General features: G+C 36.5%; 2 protein-coding genes and 1 long non-coding RNA gene across 3 annotated transcripts in view; 1 reads left to right on the top strand and 2 right to left on the bottom strand.

The window, feature by feature from the left end:
* LOC134531730 (dynein intermediate chain 3, ciliary) overlaps nt 1-20836 on the bottom strand; it is a 78979-nt gene that overhangs the window by 14609 nt on the left and 43534 nt on the right. Inside the window, exons 8-10 of the mRNA XM_063367573.1 lie at nt 6910-7056; nt 5168-5374; nt 2601-2766 (exon numbers count right to left, since the gene is read on the bottom strand). Of these exons, the coding sequence (XP_063223643.1) occupies nt 2671-2766; nt 5168-5374; nt 6910-7056 (450 nt within the window). The 3' untranslated portion in view covers nt 2601-2670. The remainder of the gene's footprint in view (nt 1-2600; nt 2767-5167; nt 5375-6909; nt 7057-20836) is intronic.
* LOC134531733 (uncharacterized) lies at nt 11842-14404 on the top strand. Its single transcript, XR_010075078.1, has 2 exons — nt 11842-12107; nt 12603-14404. It is a non-coding gene; the product is annotated as an uncharacterized LOC134531733 (long non-coding RNA).
* On the bottom strand, nt 14654-19948 carry LOC134531731 (putative nuclease HARBI1). The gene is made up of 4 exons (XM_063367575.1): nt 19482-19948; nt 19240-19296; nt 18553-18768; nt 14654-17272 (listed from the first exon to the last, which is right to left on the bottom strand). Exons 1-4 carry the CDS (start codon nt 19770-19772, stop codon nt 16772-16774), a joined length of 1065 nt encoding a protein of 354 aa, XP_063223645.1. The 5' UTR covers nt 19773-19948; the 3' UTR covers nt 14654-16771.

Genomic DNA, 20836 nt, shown 5'->3' on the forward strand with positions numbered 1-20836 from the left:
AGGAAGACAAACGGAACATACAAATTTGTGTGTGGCAGTGGAGAAGGAGGAGGCAGTTGTGTGAAGCTCCGTGAACAGCACAGATATTGTACGTGTGCCATGTTCGCCGCTCGACCAGTCGCGGCGCCAGCAAGTTGACAGGTGTTTGTGACGCAGCTGTGCCCTATCATTATTGATTTTGTACGAGCTTTCCCACACATTCAATTGAACATTCTGTGACAAAACTGCAGCCATCATTGGTGTTTATAAATCATAGTCATCATCATCAACAGTTTCCAGCCTGTGGGCCAGTCAGCCAAGTAAAATGCCTCCATCTTCCTCTGTCCTTCCACCATGTCTTATTTTCCACTTTATTTCAGTCTTCTCTTCTCACCTGCACTCCTTTAACTAGTATATGCTCTTCCCATCTCCTCTTTGGTCTTCCGTGGGGTGTTCTTCCTGTGTACTTCAACACCATCATTTTACTAGGCAGTCTCTCTTTTTCCATTCTCTGGACGTGGCCATACCATCTCATTCTCACTTTATCAATGATGTTATTCAAGTCCTGTGCTCCTGCTCTTGCTTGCATCGTCTCATTCCTGATCCTGTCTCACCTCGTAACTGCCAACACACGCCTCATAAACTTCATAACTATTGCTCTGATCTTCCCAGCATCTCTCATCTGGAGTCCAAGTCTCTGCTCCATAAGTGACAATGGGCACAAAGTAGGTATTGTAAAACACTTGTTTGCACATTAATGGCACCTCCCTCTTCCATACCAAATTTCTCTCACACCTCTAGACTGCATTCCCTTGTTGTCCTCGCCTTACAATTTCCTCCTTGTTTTTGCCCCCTCCCTCCAATACACTTCCTAGATACTTGAAGGTTTCTACCTGTTTTAATTCAACACCATCTAATTCAATGCATGTTCTAACTTCATTTTTGTTCCTCATCATGCCCATCACTTCACTCTTTTAAGTGTTGACATGCATACCACATATCCTCACTCTATGCCTTTAACTGCTCTTGCACTTCATCTTCCTTTTCTCCCAAAATCATCAAATAATCAGAAAATAGCTTGGTCTTTATCTTTTCTTCACCAATCTTATCTTCCACTCTCTTCATTATTCTCTCCATCACTATAGTAAATAACAATGGAGACAATGCACTACCCTGCTGTACTCCATTGGCTTGTTCAAACCACGTGCTTATCCCTCTTCCAGTTCTCATACTGCTACTGTTACCCTTATACATTCTCTTCACTCTACTTAGTAACTCTTTCTTAATCCCAGCTTCTTCCATAACTGTACTGTCTTTTCACACTGTCATATTTCTCCACATCCGGGAATATAATTACTAGATCTTTCCCATATTCATTCCTTCTCTCCATCAGTTGTCGTATGGCAATAATCAAATCTATGGTAGATCTTCCTTCTCTAAATCCATGCTGCTCCTCACGCCATTAGCCTGCCATGCCCTTCCTTAACTTCTTTTCCAAGATCTTCTAATACACCTTTGCACAGTGGCACATCAGAGTGATCCCTATAAAATTCTCACATCTATTACTGTCTCTTTTCTTAAACACTGGCACTATAACCCTTTTACTTCAGTCCTCTGGTATTCATTTCTCTTTCTTAACAGTCTCTGCTGAAAACTTACACCACATACATGCAAAAAAAAGCCTGCTAATACACAATAGTATATCTGATATTTCTGTTGAAAGATTCTGATCTAAAATTACAAAGTTGGATGTGTGATGAAGACTGCAGTTTCAGTGTTTAATTAGAAACAATCTGTTTGCATCATTTTGCTGGTAAGGTTACACAGCAAGGAGAGTGATGTAAAATTAAAAAAAAAAGCATGTGTAACTCAGTACACGTGATAGTGATAGAAGTGAAACTTCTTTGGCAATTCAAACCTCAGCTCGTAAGTACATCGTAAGGTGTAAAACTGAAGAAAGAGAGAAAGAAACTAATTTTCTAAATAAACATTAATTAACAAAATTATTATTATTAGTTAAGAAGCATGGCCGCCGCTGAGAGTGGGTGGTTAGGCCAGATTTGGGTAGTTTGGAGGTTGCAAGCCTCGTCGCACTTGGGCTACGTCACGACCCTGAGACGTGATAGCCTGGTCCACGTACCCTTAAACCACGTGGTGGCGCCCATATCTAGCAGACGCTCACACAGCGTAACTCTTTTCAACCCCAGTGCGACAGCAACCTTTTACCGTCAGAAATTGTTTCACAACAATGTTTCACGAAAACGTTGCATTAAAATTCGGCCTTGAAATTTTACTCCCATCACACCCAAAGAAGTTTACCTTCAAAAATAAGGGAAATAAGAAAGAGTGATAATACAGAATTTTTAAACTTTAGTAACAAAATAAAATATTTTGCCTTGCCAATTTTGAGGACAAAATTATATTCAAAATATTCCTCCTTTTATAATTTTCTGTTAAAATTAGAGTAAATATTGCCAACTCATTCAATATTCACAAAGTGGCATTTATGTTGCAAAATATAAAACTGTTATTTTTCCATTATTTAGCTCAAATGTTGCCATGATCCTAGAAAAGATTTAATTTGTATTAGCTGTATTTTCTTTGAGAAAAAAAAAACTTACATGGAAATTTTTTTTGTTCAGATTCATAATCTGCTCAATGAGCTCCAGTTGTTTAATGCCCGTCCTCGGGCTAGTCCCCAGCTGTCCGCGCCTCGCCTTGGGCTGACTGCTCATCCGGATGGTCCGGACCTTCAGGCTGCGTCTGCCCTTGCAGCGACAGTAGTTCCTAGAAGTTATCCACCAACACTCGTGTGCATCCTTCTGTACTGATGTTATCACTGCTTCATGCTGTCGTTGTTAGGGACAAGATTTTATGGTTTCATTTGTAGGTCAATTTCAGGGTTATTGTTTTTATTCATAATAATTGTGTATTATTCAACAAATATGAAACTAAAATATTTCTTGAAACTTTTTTCACCAAAATAGTATCATTTTGACTGACACATGATGCAATTATACAATAAAATAATTTGTAGTGAGTATGTCTAGAAAAGAAAATCTCAAAATAAAAAATTGGTTAATTTTTGAGTGTTTTAAAAATGTGCAAAGTGGTTAATGTAATATACTACTAATAAGAGATGCCAGATCAAATAACATAATATTTTTTTTTCAATTGATTTAGTTTATAAATTTTGGTACAAAATAGTTACATTCAATGAATTTACCATAATAAATACAGAGGTGCCCACCCCCCCCAAACACTATGACTCACCCCCCTTAACCTAATGATGCCCCCCCCTTCCCCCCCCAAATTTTTTTATGCCAATTTCTCAATGATTTACTCAATTATTTTATAATATTATAATTTTTTAGTATTATATTTTATCACATTTTGCATTAATTTAAACTGATTTTCTAATAATAATTTTGGTCATATCAGGTAATGTTTCCATCCTGAACCGACAGATGCCAAACTGCTTTTGTTGAGGAAAGTGCAGGGTTGCCAATTTGATTTACAAGATCCCTTTCAATTATCAAAGCACCAGAAACGTAGTCTTTTAACCACCCCCCCCCCCCCCCCACCCCTGAAATTTTAATGACGCAGTCTGCGTCGTTACCCCCCCCTTGTGGGCACCCCTGATAAATATAACTTTCTTGCGGTTTGAGTTAAGTTATGTCAAATTACTTGATTGGTAGATTTCATGTATTTAGTTACATTTCAGTGCTAAATGGTGTATTAACTCACATTTCGGTGTTATGTTTATTGTTGACATTCTATGCAGTGTATTTCTGTTTTATCATAATTTCACCATATAATCTTGTCCCTAGTAATTGATCAGAGTGTCAGCATTTGGAAAGTCAGGGGAAATCAGGGAAGTTGAAAATGGTCAGGAAAAGTAAGGGTATTTTACTTGAAATGTTATGTACGTATATCCTCAAGTGACAGCTAATTTTAGGAGAAAATGTTATGCTCCAGTCTGATATCATTCAGGCCTAGAAAGCATTTATTTTTCGGTTGGTGTTTCAGTGCATATCATACACACTATAAAATGGCGTATGTAAGGTTCTTTTGAACTAAAACAGCTACGGGGATGGTGGAGGCTGCGTTTTCTTTATTTATCTCAGAAAATTGCAAAATAAGTAAATTATTATTGACTAAATTTGTCGGTTAAATGTGGAATTTTGATCATGAAAAGTCAGGGAAATTGTTGAAATTGTATGACATATTTTTATGAACACCCTGTTGATATTCAACTTAACTTTTTTTGGCAATGGTTTTGAATTTATTCAAGCAGTTGTATTACTGTAGCCATGGTCTTCAGTGCAAAGGGAGGATACCTGTTCCTACATTGATACGGTACATCATAATGGTAGTGGTAATGTACAGTGATATAACATACACAGCAGTTTATGAAGGTGCACATACTAGAGCAATACAATATTGCTCCTCTAGTGCGGCATTGAAGTGATACAACTTGCTGCATAGTTGACAGCACGTGCCAGCTCTCATTATGACCAATTGCTCTGAGGCTGGGTTCTCATCTACTGCATTGGTATGTGCGCATGAACAGTACAGTGCAGTGTACTGCAACATAAATGACAATGGCACCAGTCCACCTCAAACAACACTGAAGGCTTACACAGCATTGAGCAAGACAGGTAAGGGGTTCTCTTACTAGTATTGGAAATGAGAGGGTTCAGTAGCCATCATGTTTGTTTGTGCCCTCCATTGCATCATTCAAAATGAAGCAACCATAAAAAGAATAGCTGGTCTAGAACTTTTCATGACTTTTCACATAAGCGTTTAAGAATGTGAAGAAATCTGAACGGCAGCACTGTTTGCATGTTTTGTTTACAAAAAAAGCACTTTTTTAGAGGGTGAACTTGGCTAGACACAGGTATTATCAGAATCATAAATTTAGGTATGAAACTCCTAGCTAGAGATTCTTGAAAGCACTCAAGGGACTTGAATTGTTGTATTACACCTACCTTTATCTTAATTTATACGCCATGTAATGTTATCGTTACCACTCGACTTTCATAGCTGCCCCATGCACTGACGTAAAGACCCGACTCCATTTCAGAGCCTTGCGCTTAGAGCAGTACCGCACTAGAAACGCCATCAACAACACAAATGGACCCCTTCAGGGGATATGAAAGCAAACGGGAGCGTCCGAGACGACTACCTCCTGGACCATCGCCATGAACTCGTCCGCCGTGGTCTTCTCCACCTCCTGGACGATGGACTCCCTGCGGTGCGGGGCGTCGTCTGGCGCGGCCGCCGCCTGCTGCAGGGCCTTGGCGGCCATGTCGGCGCGCGCCCTCTGGCGCAGGCGTATCTCCCTGGTGCGCGCCTCCAGGATCTTCTCCCGCCGGCTCTCGCGGTCCAGCATCTGCATGCCACGTTCGCCACCACCTCCCGCATCTCCCATCTCCCGAGGGACAACCCGCTGTGCACAGTGCCCCCGTGTGACAGGGTGTACGCAGGGCCGGGGCGCGTCCATACAGGCGAACTAGGCAACCGCCTAGGGCGCCAAGTAGCGAGGGGTGGTCAGGCGGGGGGGGGGGGGGGGCAATTAAGGTTTTTTCGCCTAGGGCGCCAATTTACCTTGCACCGGCCCTGGGTGTACACATTCTGGAAGGTCAGGAAAAGTCAGAATTTACTTGAAATCATGTGAATTACCGTATGATAGTAACGCGAGGGGAAAATGTCATGCTACAGTCTACCGACACCCAGACAGTGAAAGCATTGTTTTAGATTTATGTTTTAATACATAGTCATACACACAGTAAAATGGTGTATTCAAGGGTCTGTTTTGAGTTTTCTGTTCCTGTGATGTGATTCTAGTTTAAAATTTAATATGAGGTGCTTGTGTCGGGAGGATGGATTTTCTTTATTTCTTTCAGAAAACGGCTAAATAGATCGATTATTTCAAAGAATTAGTCAAGGAAATTTTTTATTAAATATTTGTGTAACCTGCTAAACTAATGTTGAGATGGTGTCTATAATCACGGGTTTGAGCCTACAGGTTATTGCTTGATTGCAATTTATGAGCTCAAGAGTCGTACCCAATTGCCTCATCACCTTAAAACTCTGCACGTAGACATGAGACGTATACCGTTATCAAACAAAATAATAATGGATACACACCATTTATTTTCTTCTGCACTAAGGACCCTTCCTTAGCTTATGATCTGCCAACAGCACTGCTATAACATCCCCATGCCAAAATAAATCTGTAGTTACAGTTTACTTAGACTATATTTAGTCAAATTCAAGACAGACACAAAATTAAGATGTTTGTACTATAAGATAACTATGCATATTATGACTTCCTACATCAAACATAACCAAAACTCAACTATAGGACAACATGGAATATATGTATGTACTAAAGCTTAAGGTTTTAGCAAATTAAATGTGTATTAATTTGTTGATTATATATGTGTCTGTGTGTATGCACGCGCTCATGTGCGCATGCACACACCTACATATATATAATGTTGAAACACAAACAAATTAAAAATATCTAAACCCCTAAATGTAAAATATTGTGAAAACCACTCATTTAACTCTTAGGTGCATAAAAGTTGTTCTTACATTTTGAATGAAAAATGTACACAACACATTCGACCACTAAGTCAAAACTAACAAAACTGTATTGTGTGCTACTGACCGTTACTGTTTACAAGACAGTGAGATGTTGTATGCAAGTATAGATACAATTTGAATTAATTTTGATTATTAGATGTAGTGAGTGACATGATACTCAAAACATTTAACTACGTATCACTTGCAGACGTAAAAAAAATCAGATAATCCAAAAATCTTATTCCCCAACCCTTGATTATTTGTTGCAGGCATACTACTACACATACAGAGGATTTCCAGACAAGTGGCGCACATTGGGCGCTACTCGCTACTCACAGCTGTCAGTAGGGACCTGTCGTTGCGCTGCGAGGTCACGAAGTTGTCCGAGACTTCCACCAGGTAGGTAGTGCCAGTGCTGCTCCCCACGGCTATCAGCTGGCCGTTTTCGTGGACCCTCAGGCACTTCAGAGGCTGATCGCACATCTGCGGCAGAGAAACGTTCGTTGCCAAACATACCAGTTTGTCTTAAAAAGGGCTGGCCTGTACAAAAAAAACAAGAAGGCACACATGAAAATGCATGCGGCACAAAAAATAAATGAACGTAAAAAAAGAATAAATAAAAATCTCATTGTGAGATGCTGGCACAGAAGTTTTGAGACAACTAATGGCCTTCTCGGTGGGAAACCTATAACACAACTAATAAAAACAAAGAAAACAGTTAATGCTTGGATTTAATTACCAAGGAACTTAAAACGAGAAAAAACTAACAATGTCTGACTTGATCCTAATGTTAAATAGAAAGCAGATGTAATAAAGAATCTAATAAAAATGATTTACAGGAATTAAAATGGAAAAGAATCTAAATGGTTGAACGATAGACTGGGGTGTAGAAAGGGGCAGGGAGGGGGGTTAATTTTAATGTCAGAGCAGCCTCTAAACAAAAATAAAAATTATTTTGACTTGTGCAAGTATTACAGCTGTACCTGATAATTCTGGAATACTTACAGAGTAAGATATTCTTAACTGTACCAGAAATTGAGTACGTATGAATTTATCAGTAAGAGGAGCTAAAAGCATGCCATTGGTAGCAGCTGGAATGAGGTCGATATCTAACACAGACCTACTTCTAAGCCAGAGTTTCTGTGGTTCAAGCACTTAAAAGTTATGTTCTTTATAGTAAATGTCTGCTTGAATAAAATACAATTGAGTTAAGAAAACTTGAAACAACAGCAGACTTAGAAAAACACACAGACACAGACACACATATACACGGCCCTCAGCACGCAGCATATCATCATCTTCGTTTAGTATCGTCTTGCCGGGCAGTGGAAATACTGTCCTGTCCATTCAGTTCTCAAGTTCACATTTCACATATGTATTTGCATTCATAATATAAGACAGCAGCTCTCTAATTTCCATTGAGAAATTTAATTATGTGTGAGGGTCTTAATCTAAACTAAACAGGATTTTATCAGACTAATAAATTTATTATTTTTTATTTCAGTTTTACAAAATATTGGTAATATAATGGTCAGACGATCCATGTTTGTTCACTGGTGGGGCTATACCTGGATTTGTTTTGCAAGTTTTTTTTTTTTTTTAAAAAGATTTAATGTCTTGTCAACAAGATTATTAGAGCACGAGGCACATCCACAAAGTACGTTTCCCTGGGTTAGTTTACAGAAACAAAACACAATATCATGTAAATATTTATTGCAACAGCAAGTGTTCAGCTATTTTTCAACATATTCGCCACTGCAATTGAGATATTTGTCTCTGTGGGATCAAATATTGATTATTTGTGCTGTAAAAGTCTGCAGTCTGGGATTGAAACCATTGTGTGACAACTATCTCCGGCTCTTTGTCATTCTCAAAACGCTGACCGGAAAGGAATTTAATGTGTAGGAAATTATGGAAATTACTAGGAGCGAGATCCGGGCTGTAGTGTGGATGATTAAACACCTCCCAGCTGAACTGCAGGAGACTTGCTGTCTTTCAAGCCGTGTGTGGCATAGCGTTATCGTGCAGGTGTGGGTGTGTGGTGTGTTGTGAGTGTTGTGTGGTGTGTGTGTATTTTTTTTCTCTAATAATAAGATTAAATTGTAGGATCCCAAGTAACTTGAACAAGGAAAAAATTAACCTATTATATGTATTAGGAAATAAATGTCTAATATTATTGATGAATAAACGAACACTTTATATGAACTTAACTACGCACCTGTTAGCCTAAATGAAAATACGAGATGGTGTTCTTTTACCTAAGATTTAAGTTAATTATAGAAACTTAAACAATCTTAAACAATGCTTGTTTCTTATTGTGCTTAGTAAAATATTTGTTAGCTATAATTTCTCAATGTAAGATTATAAGTTAATAATGTATTAACATTTTTTAAAAAGGTTAATCAGAAGCAATTTGAACTTTGGCAATGAAATCAGCACATTTTTATTATTACTGTAAATATTTTAAAAAATCATGAATATATCATAAATAAACTACACTAAAACAAAACTCAATTCCCTTGTATCCTTTTAATTTTATGTACATAACATACATACATAAATTCAATCTCATTAAGCCTAAATCTACTATTTTTTTTAAATAATAAGATAACTTAGTGACTGCATAAAGTATAATATCAAACATTAATCATAGGTTAAATACTTTTAGAGTAAATGTCTGAAATTTTATAACATTTCACATTTGATTCAATGAACAGTAACATGTTTATGAACTTCCTTAAAAAAACAAATTTCCCATCTGTATGAAGTTGCTACATCTCGTTAGAGCAATACAAAATAATTTTCATAATATAAATTTTCATATGACCAAATATAACCTCAAGGGGTGGAAAAAGCAGGGGTTAAAGGACAAATAATTTCATAATTTACTTCACTATTAAATCTGTTACAATTTATTGTAAATCTTAAAATAACCATGAAAAACTTTCTTCTAAAACAACTTTTGATAAGACGAACTATTACTGCAAGGAATATGTTGTGTATGTAGGGTAATTGTGGACTGGTGACAAATGTGGTGTGTTGGCACCACTGTTTAGGAGGCGGAGTTGGTGTGCTTGTTGTGTGGAAGACAGTTGAGTGAGGATGCATGATGGCGTTCGTTATGTATTGTGTTGTGTTGTAAACTGGCAAATAAATACCTACAATAAGGAATAAAATGTGTAACAGTAAACTCAACATCTGGCGACGAGGATGGGATTGAAGTGCCCCAGTGCTTAATGCATGCGTCGGTTCGCCCTAGTATTTAATTAACGAGTCGTTGTATCGGCATCTCCGCAATGGCTTCTTTGTTAGGCAACATAGAAGAATTTGATGTGGCAAATCCGCAAGGTTGGGATGCCTATGCAGAGCGTCTTGAGTTTTACATGCAAGCAAACGAGGTTATAGGCGAAGAGAAGAAACGTGCAGTGCTTCTTAGTGTGTGCGGTCCGAAAACGTATGCGGTAGTAAGATCGCTTAATTCTCCAGCTTCTGTGGCCTCCACATCATATGCAGATATTATGAAAATTTTGAAAAATCATTTCTCCCCTAGGCCGTCGGAGATTTACCAACGGTTCAAATTTCATCGTCGCGATCAAAAGGACGATGAAAGTGTAGCAGAGTACATTGCAGAATTGCGTAGGCTAGCAGAACACTGCAACTTCGGCGCTAATTTGGACCTAACTCTCAGAGATCGATTTGTGTGCGGGATGAAGGACGAGACAGTGCAACGTCGGCTATTAGCAGAAACGGCATTGACATTCGCACAGGCACAGGAGAAAGCCCTTGTTGCGGAGGCAGCAAACCAAAATACCAGAGACATCCGGGGGGCTGTGTCCAAGCCGGTGTACACTGACTACGTAGGGCAAGAAGCACCACAGGGTAATGGGGTGCAACAAGCAGCGGGGGTCGACAGGGTGAGCAAGGTTAAGCAACCTCCCAGATACAATCAAGGGGTAAGATGTACTGGATGTGGTGGGCAACATTTACGAGCTGCTTGTCGGTTCAGGAACGTGGAATGCTATTTTTGCAAACGGCCTGGCCATCTGGAAAAGGTATGTAGACAGAAGGTACGTGAGATGAACTCTAAGGGTAATGTTCACACAGTGGAGGAAGTCCCGGAGGTGCAGTTGGGCACAGTGACAGGTAGTACTGAACCAGATATTTACAACTTATGGAAGATAACAGCAGCAGGATGTGAGGAATTGTGCACAACTGTATTAATAGATGGTCAGGCTGTTGAAATGGAATTAGACACAGGGGCTGCGGTGTCAATTACAGAGCTGCCAACCTCAAATCACACCCATCAGTAATGGCAATTAGGTATATGAAAAAAGTACGCGTAAATCATGCACGATAAATTTTCCCTGGGGCATTATAACACACTCTCAAGATAAAACAAGGACAATAATATGCAAAAGAAAAAGAAAAATATGAATACAATGCAAATTAATGAATAAAAAAAATCTATTTGAACAATACAATCATCTGAATATGTAAGAAATATTAATAATTTTACTGGATATTTTGAATCTTCAATTCAAAGTATTCAAAGTTAAACTTTAAAGCAACTGTCTTTTTATTTGCTTTTTTTTATCCTGGTTGGATAAGAAATGTCATGTAAACAAACAACAAGGCAAACACAAGGACTTGTAAACAATAACTGCGTTCGTTACTTTCGTTTCTTCAGATGTAGCGAAAAAACGAAGATATAGATTTATTGCTCGTCACGGCTTTAAAATGTTCTGCATGTTTCTTTGATTCAATATGCCGTCTACAGTCATCCCTTCCACCATGTGCAATCGAAAAGTCACACGTGCATACATTACAAAACCGTGGCGTTCCAAACATTTGAAAACGACAAGCATGGCCATTCTTTTGAATATTTAAGTCGAAAGTTCTGAAGACTTGCGTGTTTTTTTTCCCAGATACACATTATTCTGTCACACGCTTCATTTCTAAAACCGGCACTGAAGAACACAACACTATCGAAAAACATAAAAAAAATTCACGTCTGTAGACACGACAAAAACACTATGGGCCGTATGCACAGATTCTACTAGAAGCCAAGTGTCTACTCGTACTTCCTTTAGTGAAGGATTTGAAGTTCACTAAATTTCGTATGTTAGAAATATTTTAGTATAAGCCCGGCTAGGTTTTACAAAGTAAAGTGAAGAATGCTACTTAATTACGAAGGTGGCCGAGTTTACTCGAATAAGGCCCGAAATCAATGACGTCGTTCATGACGACATAACCTCGGCCAATAGGAAACCTATATTGTATATTTGTTTTTTTGTATGTGAAAATAATAAACATTTCTTGTGTATCCACCGATCCACGTGGTCGTTATGGATTGTGCTCCGAGGCAATTTGCCGAAAGGTTTTCTATGAATGAGAAGTCAATTTTATTTTCATTAGTGGAAAATAGGGCAAAAATAGTGGAAGCCAAAAAAACGGATTTCAAAAACGTCGCCGAAAAGCGGAAAGCTTGGCAGGAGATTGAAAAAGATTTCAATTCTTATTCAGAAGTCTCCAAGGTTAGTAGCAAATTATTAAAATAAAGGAACGTACTTTAGTGTTTTTATATCATATGATCTGTTGGACTGCATATAGTACCCAATGTTTCATTATAAATTTTTTTATTAACTGCCTCTCGTTAATCCAAAGTTGATCATGTATTTCTGCATAATTCTAATACACATTATTGAAAGCAGCGACATTAAGCAGTTAATAATTTAATTATTTTACATTGAAGGGTGTATAAAAATTTTCTAAAATATCTCATCTGCAAAGATTATTTTTGGCCGATTTTTTCTTTCACATTTAACTATCACTTAAATTAACTATTTAAATAGGCTAATAAAATCAGATTGTGGTATTTTAGATGGATTATATTCTGCATAAAATATACATTTTATGCTTTCAGAAGTTTGTGTTTTTCCATCATTATTGAAATAATAAAACTGTGCATGTTGGAAAAGTTATCAGAACTTATGGCATTACTACAATTGTTTTTACTTTTTTTGTTGCAGCGTACTGCATCCCAGCTAAAGAAATGTTGGGAAAATGAGAAAATGAAGAGGAAGAAGATCCTTGCTGCCAACACAAGGCAGCGAATGGCCACTGGTGGTGGTCCATTTGTCCAGGAGCCCTCCACGAACCCCGAATTGGAAGTGGCATTAGCTGGGACACAGCACTTTATTGTAGATGGTGGCGATCATGACATGGTCGTTTCCGCAGACAGTGCTGAAAATGCTGCTAAGTACCAGGCAGTAATTGCATTGGACCATGACTATGAGCTGCCCATTTCAGAATCTATGTCTGAAGAAGAAATTACTTATGAGGTGGAGGTTGACAGCCCACAGGTGAGAAAGAAGGATGCTCTCCTTTCTGGACGCTCCAATAAGTCAAATACACGTCGTGAAGTAGCAATTGAAGATGAACTGCAGCATCGCCTGCATAAACTTAACAGTACAGAAAAGCGGGAAATTGAGCATCATAAGCTTTTGATGCTTGAGCAGAAACTGCGAGTGAGGGCAGCAAGAACTGCTGCAATATATACAAAAGAGCTTCACGAGCAGGCAAAGAATCATCGTGAAGAAGAACACAAGTTGCGAATGGAATTAATGAAATCAGGAAACGGGAAAACACTGTAAATTGCTTGCATATTACAGTCGATAACCATTTTTATATTATGCCCTTATTTGTATTTATTCTTTCCTGTGGTTTCTAAATTGCACTTAGTAAAATTCTGCAAAATGGCACGGTAAAATTGAAAGAAAGCCTCTTAGCTGAAAAAAAATCCAAAAACCAGTTTTTATTAATGTCCTAACATATTTTCCAAACATTATCTAAGAGGGCATTGCGATATTGTTTACAATTTTCCAGATTGAATCTTTTTAAGGAGTGGTTAGATTAAGTTATATAATAGATAGTGTAAAATTGTGAGAGTTGTTGGTTATTATGTTAGCTAACTGTGAAATTGTTTAAACAGTTAAGTTTGTTAAGCCATATAAAAATTACTGTTTGAAGTTGTGTCAGCGACTGGTTAGGTTAGTAGCATTACAAATATTAGAGAGTTAGGATGGTGTGTTGGGTTAAATGAAGAGACATTTCAAATTGGTAAAACTAAGAAATTATTTAAATGATCTGAAATGTTTCTAGCATAGCTTAATTAAATACTAATGATCCATAATACTTAATCAAGGATTTTAAATTGAACTTACCACACCTAATATATCCCATGCCCACTATTTGATGTAGCAAACCCATCCCTTTTCATAGTATCACACAGTATTTGAAATAAATATACCTGACTTATCTACTTGTTAAAAATGTAAACTACTGCAAAATATTTGAAGTATCTTACAGAGAAAAATTGCATAACATGTAAGTAAAAACATCAGAATTTTGATTAGTTTTTTTTTTGTTCAGGAAAGAGGCTTTCCTTTAAAATTACCAAATGCAGCTGAAAATTCAATGTTCCTAAGAGAAGGTGTATACAACATAAATGAGCAATGTGTTATTTATTTTTCATATGTATGATTAGGAATCCAAATTATAATTATTGGGACCATTTACAAATGACAACATTCATAAGCAGACAGTAACTGAATTTATTAAAATTTTGGGGGTTCGTTAAAATATTGACAAGTGTGGTCATCTGTGGTGTTGTGGTGTACTCCAACTAATGATTAGAAAATGTGATTGAAAACAACTAGTGTTGGTAGGTATTGAACAGTGTATTTTATTTGTAATTGTATGTTTTGCTTGACCATAGACAATACTGATTCAATTTCCAACTGAAAATATTGAAATAAAAGTCTGAAAATTATTTTATTGAGCTTCTCTTATTTAGTTTGATAATGTTATCTAACAACTTTGTGATATGTCAAGGAAATAAGTGGTTTAAAATACTTTTATACATTTTTGCAGATAAGTAATCAAAATAACCATTTTTGAATTTTGTTTCTCCCGTAAGTGCACCTACTCTTGGAAATTACTGTATGTAGTCTTAAATATTTTTGCAAATATGTTTATAAATTTTCATGTAACTACATTAGCACCCTCTGAGACATATGTATTAAAAATTAAGAGAAAAGACTGTTTAGGGTAGGTAAGCAACATTAATGACTAATAAATTCCCTAAAATTCCAAGATTTATACAAATAATTAATACAACTGACATAACCAACCATTTACGCATGTTCCAATTCATCTACTTCTAAGAAGCTGCTCAGAAAATTTTTTTTATTAATATATTGAACAGTTTAGCATAGATTTAATTTATTATTAATATAGCTTATATAAGAAAAACATTCAATTTAGTTATTATTCACTTTATTTCCAAAGATCTTCTCTTTTTAAAATTAATGGCTTCTTAAAAAAATAAAATATTGTGAAATTTTAGAATGACAATTAGTTGTTTATTATTGTACACATTGTTAAAGATCAAACATTTATGCTAAGCTTCAAAAATGTTGTTTCTTCCTTTATTTATCTCTGTATATTTATACAGCGATGTTTATGCATTTTGAACCTTGCCTGGTTTTGCACTGGTCCAATGTGATATTCTCTTGAAACCTAATCTAGCAATAGGTTTGTTTTATATTGCTATGTTATTTAAATTAGTGTTAGAACTTACTGTGTTAACTGCTGCTATAGTTTAGTCCCGTTTATAAACTGCAGTGAAACTTTAATGTTAAACAGCAAAATAGACAATTAAAGGCATAACAGTATGCATACAACATTTATAATAAGAGGAAGGTTTGGCTAATTTTTAAGCACATTAAACAGTGTACATAGTTACAACTCTAACATCAGACTAATAATAAATGTAAATATTTGACATTATTTCGACTTTCCATCATTTTGTAATACCTGCAAAAATGTTAAAATTGCAACAGACCATTCCAAGAGGACTCATTAGCAATTTATTGTTTTTTGCATAACCAATGCTTTTATGACCACTAATCTCTAAAAACAGATCTCTTGTCTCTCACTCGACTTTACCATACACAGCAATAAATGGTGCTGAAAGCAGGGTGATAAGCTATTTATATATCTCTAGATAGTTGGTTAAAACTTTTTAGAACTTATTTTACTGCTATATACATACACTAATTCTAAGAGTATCTGGTATCTACTATTGTCAATTTTTCTTTCATTATTTAGAAAACCAGGTTTCAAGGATACTAAAAATTTTTAACTTGCTGCAAAAGGGCTGAACACTGGCCAATTATATTGTCAGACACACTCCTCCATTGTGATCACTCTCATCACTGTGGACCTTTTAGCAGTAATCTTTCCGTTACCTGCAGTGTCAGTGTGTCTAGTCTGTCTCCAAGCAAATCTCACCCTACACCACACAATACACTTACATTGGCACAAGGAAAAGGGGAAAAAAGACACACATGCTTTTGTATTAAAATCATTGAGACTTTATTCAGTGCAATATAAATCTTGTTGAAGTATTTATTCTGCATCTATATAGCTTGGTAATTATTATGAACACACAAATCACTTTATTTTAAAATCAGTAATTACGAGGCTTGAGAAATGCAGCTGGTTAAATTAGGGTATGTTCTATCACGACATTAATATGCATGAATAATTAATAAAAAAACTCATTGAAATTCATTGATAATATGCACTTTTCATTTATATACATAAGGCTTAACTATTTCTCCGATTCCCATAGGCCTCACATAACCCACATCATGAAATGCTAAAGTTTTATTAGATACTTAAGATTTGCAAAGTGGTTAAATAAATGTTAGGATAAAGACTGCTAACTGACACCTTAAAAAGGTATATTTTTTATGTAATCGCTTAACAACACAGAAACCTGTTAAAAGAAAACAAAAGCTTCACTAAATTTCAATTGTATAAAAAAACTGAACAAATAAACATCATTACATACACATTGCAGGAAACTTACCCATTTACTCACATTTTTGACCCATTGCACCAGTTTCCACATCACCTTAGAGGAAGCTCTCTGGAGGTATAGTGCTCAATGCGTTATCTCCTATATTTATATACATGGCGAGATTCCCCAAGAGGCCTATTACATTCCATGTTCTAGACTGTGCCTGGAAAAATAAAAAAAAATTAATTCACTACTGAAACTATTAAAAAAAATTAAAAAATACATTTGAAGCAGTTATGTACAGAAAACCACGGAAACTACGTAATGCATTCACACAAAATGACGTTCAATAAACATTGCTCTCATTGCAGCTCCTCGGTGGTTGCGTGGACGCAAGTTTGCAACTGGCACTATGGGTAAAACACGAAGTTCTTCTACTGGAGGTGGCAAAGGCTCTTCATGCTGAACCGCAATGTTGTGCAGCACAGCACATGCAAGAATAACCTTGTTTGAAGTAGCCAGTTTCGTTCGTAGTTTTTGCCCAAGGCATGCAAACCGCCTCTTCCACACTCCAAATAACCGTTCCACAATGTTTCTTGTTCTTCTGTGAGCTAAATTGTATCTGATCTCAGCTGCTGTCGTTGGAACCAGTACTGGTGTGTACAGGAATGGTAACTGTGGATACCCATTATCTCCTAGAAGTATTCCTGGGAGTCCTTGATTTTCAAACCTAACCATCACCCTGCTGTTACTAAATATCCTGGCATCATGGGTACTGCCAGGCCATCGTGTTACAATGTCCATGATCTCGAGGTTAGGACCTGCAACAACCTAATGTATATACATACATTTGTTAAATTACCCAAACACTTAAAATTCATATAATGTTTGGCTGTACAAAAAAAAAGTAAATACTAAAGAATCTCTAAAAATGGTTAACATTTAAAAATCTATATGATTAACGGTTTAATTTAATTTTAAACTTGTTTAAGGTTTTTACCGAATGCAGAAGCAGGTTACTAAAAATAAATTCTCAATTATCATCTCAAGTACAGTAATGAATTCAATTTTTTGTTAAATTCTCACACCGCTGCATTTTCCATTCATTAATAATAAAATTCCTAAATAATTTTTTTGAACACCTGAAACATTCCTGTAATTTTCCTGAAAATATAATTTCTAAATTCCTACCAGATTCCGAATATTCAGTTTATAGTGCACATTACAATGTGTGTGCACTGACACACCTGTAGCCATTTTTTCTTTCCCACATGGGTCTGTGTATATGATTTCGAGAACTCAAGTCAAATCATGAGACTGGTCTATTAAGTTAAATAACCTACACAAAAAATACTGTAAAATAATGTTATCAGTTGCTAAGGAATTGCTAATATAAGATACAGCTATCCTCACCTAACCAACCACACACAATTTATCACTATTTTAAATGTAGCTAACGTAACCTAATTACCAGCCCACACTATTTTTAATATTTTAAACAAAGCTCAAAAATTAATTTCTCTGTCATTTAAGTATATGAAAGACAATATAGACATCTTTTATTCACGTTTTTATTTATAGTATGTACAATTATTGAAGTTGCTTGTGCGAACTGCAAACTTCCGTGACCTCCAATGAATTTAGGAACTGTTTAGGCCACAGAATGCACTGATATTAATTGGTTGTTATGCTACATGGCAATTCCAAAGCTACCATTAAAAACATCTAACAGTATTTTTATTGTAGCTATACTAATTATATCAACCCATTGAAATATTTTAAAATAACTTAAATGTTACTAACTTAACCCATCTCCCATTCTCACACTATCACAAACTTGTAATATTTATGCTGAACATGCACAAATGTGGCCTCGGAATGGATGTTGTGAACGTGAGGTTTGCCCACCTAGGAAAGCAAAAAATGAGAGTGGCCACATCAATGCAAAGGTAATGTAATGTAATCAATAAACTGTGATTTTTCAGAAATCAGTAGCAATTTATAAACACTATTTTCAGGTTAAAATATAAGAACAGCTTTAGTGCTCCAAAAAAGTGTTTTCGAAATTACCTCTCTTTTACGACACAAACATAATAATTATCTACACAAACCTGAACATTCAAGGACATGTACTGTTTTCTGTTACGGTACAACTCAGGAAACTGGCCACCAGGATTACTAATACAGATGTGCGTGCAGTCAATACAACCAGTGACTCCAGGAAATTCACCCAAATCGTAGAACTTCCTCTGGTTACTACGAATACCTCCTGGTCCTGGGAAGTGTGCATACTGCAGCAAATGTCCTGCCAGCTCATTTGAAGTTACCTGTAAAATATGTTTCACATACTTATAATTTAAATATAAACTACTCACTCCAAACTCATAAAAGTGTAGGTAAATGCCTCGTAATTTTAACAATTTAAACAACTGCTCTATAATATTTATTGCCATGATTACCAACATTAATAGGGCAGCACAATGTATTACCATGACAAATTAACTTGTTTTGTTAGTCACTACTTTATCGGTTCATTTAGCATGTAAACAGTAATCCACCTACAAATTTTTCCAGAAAACTCTTAATACCAAACTGTTATTAGATAGACAATTTGGGGTAATAGCCTAGTTTGGGGTCTCTTGCTAAAAAAAAAAAAATTATTTCGAAATATTTATTTTCAACTTTTTTCCCAAATGCCCTGCTCCTACTTTTTAATGGAAATTAACATGTCAAATGAAGGGCACAAAACTGTCATCCAAAATGATGATGTACATAACCTAAACTTAAGCAACTCTAACCTTGATAATTCTGCTTACTGTTGCTTGATTCAAGTGGATAAGGTCACCACAAACAATCTGAAAAATAACGAACACAGGTTAGTAATTTCTCTCTTAAAAGAAATATCGGGTAAATAGGCATGTTTATGACAGCATTACGAAAAAAGACAATAAATAGGTAAATGTATTTCTATCAGTTACACCTCATTTACAACCAACATACCTGTCGTCAGACACTTTAAATAAATTTTACTCTCACGTACCTGAAAACTGTTACTACCATAAAAGCGTAGTGCAGTGGTAACTTTAACAATTGCTGGCACCGGCAAACCACGCTTATCTCCATTGTCAGCCGCAACAAGGGGCACGATGGTACCAATTACAGTTTCTTTTGTGAAACGAAAACGTTTCACAAACTCTTCATCACTAAAACATTCCAATGGATTATCCCCATCTCGAAGATACTTTCTAGGCGGCGGATTGTAGGGAACATCCCTAGCATATCGCACAAATTCCACAAACTCGTCATCCACAATGCGTCCTACAGCTTCCATGTTGTGAAAAGTAGCACTAAATAGCAATTTAGTACGGCCAATCGGCGACTAAATATTCTCTGCACGAATGCACTTAAAAAATAAGCCCCACTAATACTTCACAACCTGTGCATACCGAAATTCCGATTTAGTTAAACTTAATACTAAATTTTAGTAATAGTATGGTCTATGCATTCGGCCCTATGATGAAAAAAATGGCTTTCAAGAAATAAATTAACACAACACAGGTTAGCCAAAGTACCGTACAAAAATTATCGTGATTTAAGTAGCCTTCAAACGATAAGTCCGAGAATATGTACTAGTTGTATCGTACAACGGACGTAATACCATCCCATTATTATTTGAAAACACGAGAATTAATTTACTTATTTCGACAGTACATCGTACATGCGCACACTTACTAGTTCCGTTATTTGTGCAACCAAGCGATGTATTCAAACTGCGTTCACGAAACAAGCACAGCAGAAACGGAATTTTCTCCGTTACCATGCAGCACAAAGCCTCGTTTCCGTAATAAACCAGCGATGTTCCGTAATTCCGTAATTCGGGGTTAAAATCCGTAATAATTACGGAAAATCCGTAATGGTTGGCAGCTATGCAATTATAGATGAATTGACTTTCCAGGCAATTTATGCAAACAGAAAACCTGCACTGTCTAGAACCACTTGTGTGCTGTATGACTATAGCAAAAATTCTATTGAGACATTAGGCTCGTGCAGGGTTCAGGTGACATATGGTGGGCGGAGGTGCATGCTTCCATTGATAGTTTCCAAGGGGCGTCATCGCTCTCTGTTGGGCCGAAACTGGATGCAACCGTTAGGGATTGAAGTGAAGGGGGTGTTAAAAGTAACGGGGGTGCTATCAGAGTTAGTCCAAGAATTTCCCGAGGTATTTAGTGAAGAATTGGGCGAATTTAAGGGACAACCTATAAGATTCCAACTAGACTCTAGTGTGGCTCCGGTGAGGTTAAAACCTCGTGCAGTACCATACGCCCTGCTACCGAAAATTGAAAAAGAACTGGAAAGATTAGTAACACAAGGGGTATATACGCCGGTCACGTACTC

Source organism: Bacillus rossius, chromosome 5, assembly GCF_032445375.1.
Source record: "Bacillus rossius redtenbacheri isolate Brsri chromosome 5, Brsri_v3, whole genome shotgun sequence".
Taxonomy (NCBI): domain Eukaryota; kingdom Metazoa; phylum Arthropoda; class Insecta; order Phasmatodea; family Bacillidae; genus Bacillus; species Bacillus rossius.

What these genes read in the sequence shown, in the direction of transcription:
- LOC134531731 (XM_063367575.1), bottom strand. Translation starts at nt 19,772, where the DNA reads ATGGAAGCTGTAGGACGCATTGTGGATGACGAGTTTGTGGAATTTGTG. An exon ending in CAGTAAGCAGAATTATCAAG is followed by an intron (nt 18,769 to 19,239) that starts GTTAGAGTTGCT and finishes CATATTTTACAG; the next exon opens with GTAACTTCAAATGAGCTGGC. An exon ending in ACATGTCCTTGAATGTTCAG is followed by an intron (nt 17,273 to 18,552) that starts GTTTGTGTAGAT and finishes TATATACATTAG; the next exon opens with GTTGTTGCAGGTCCTAACCT.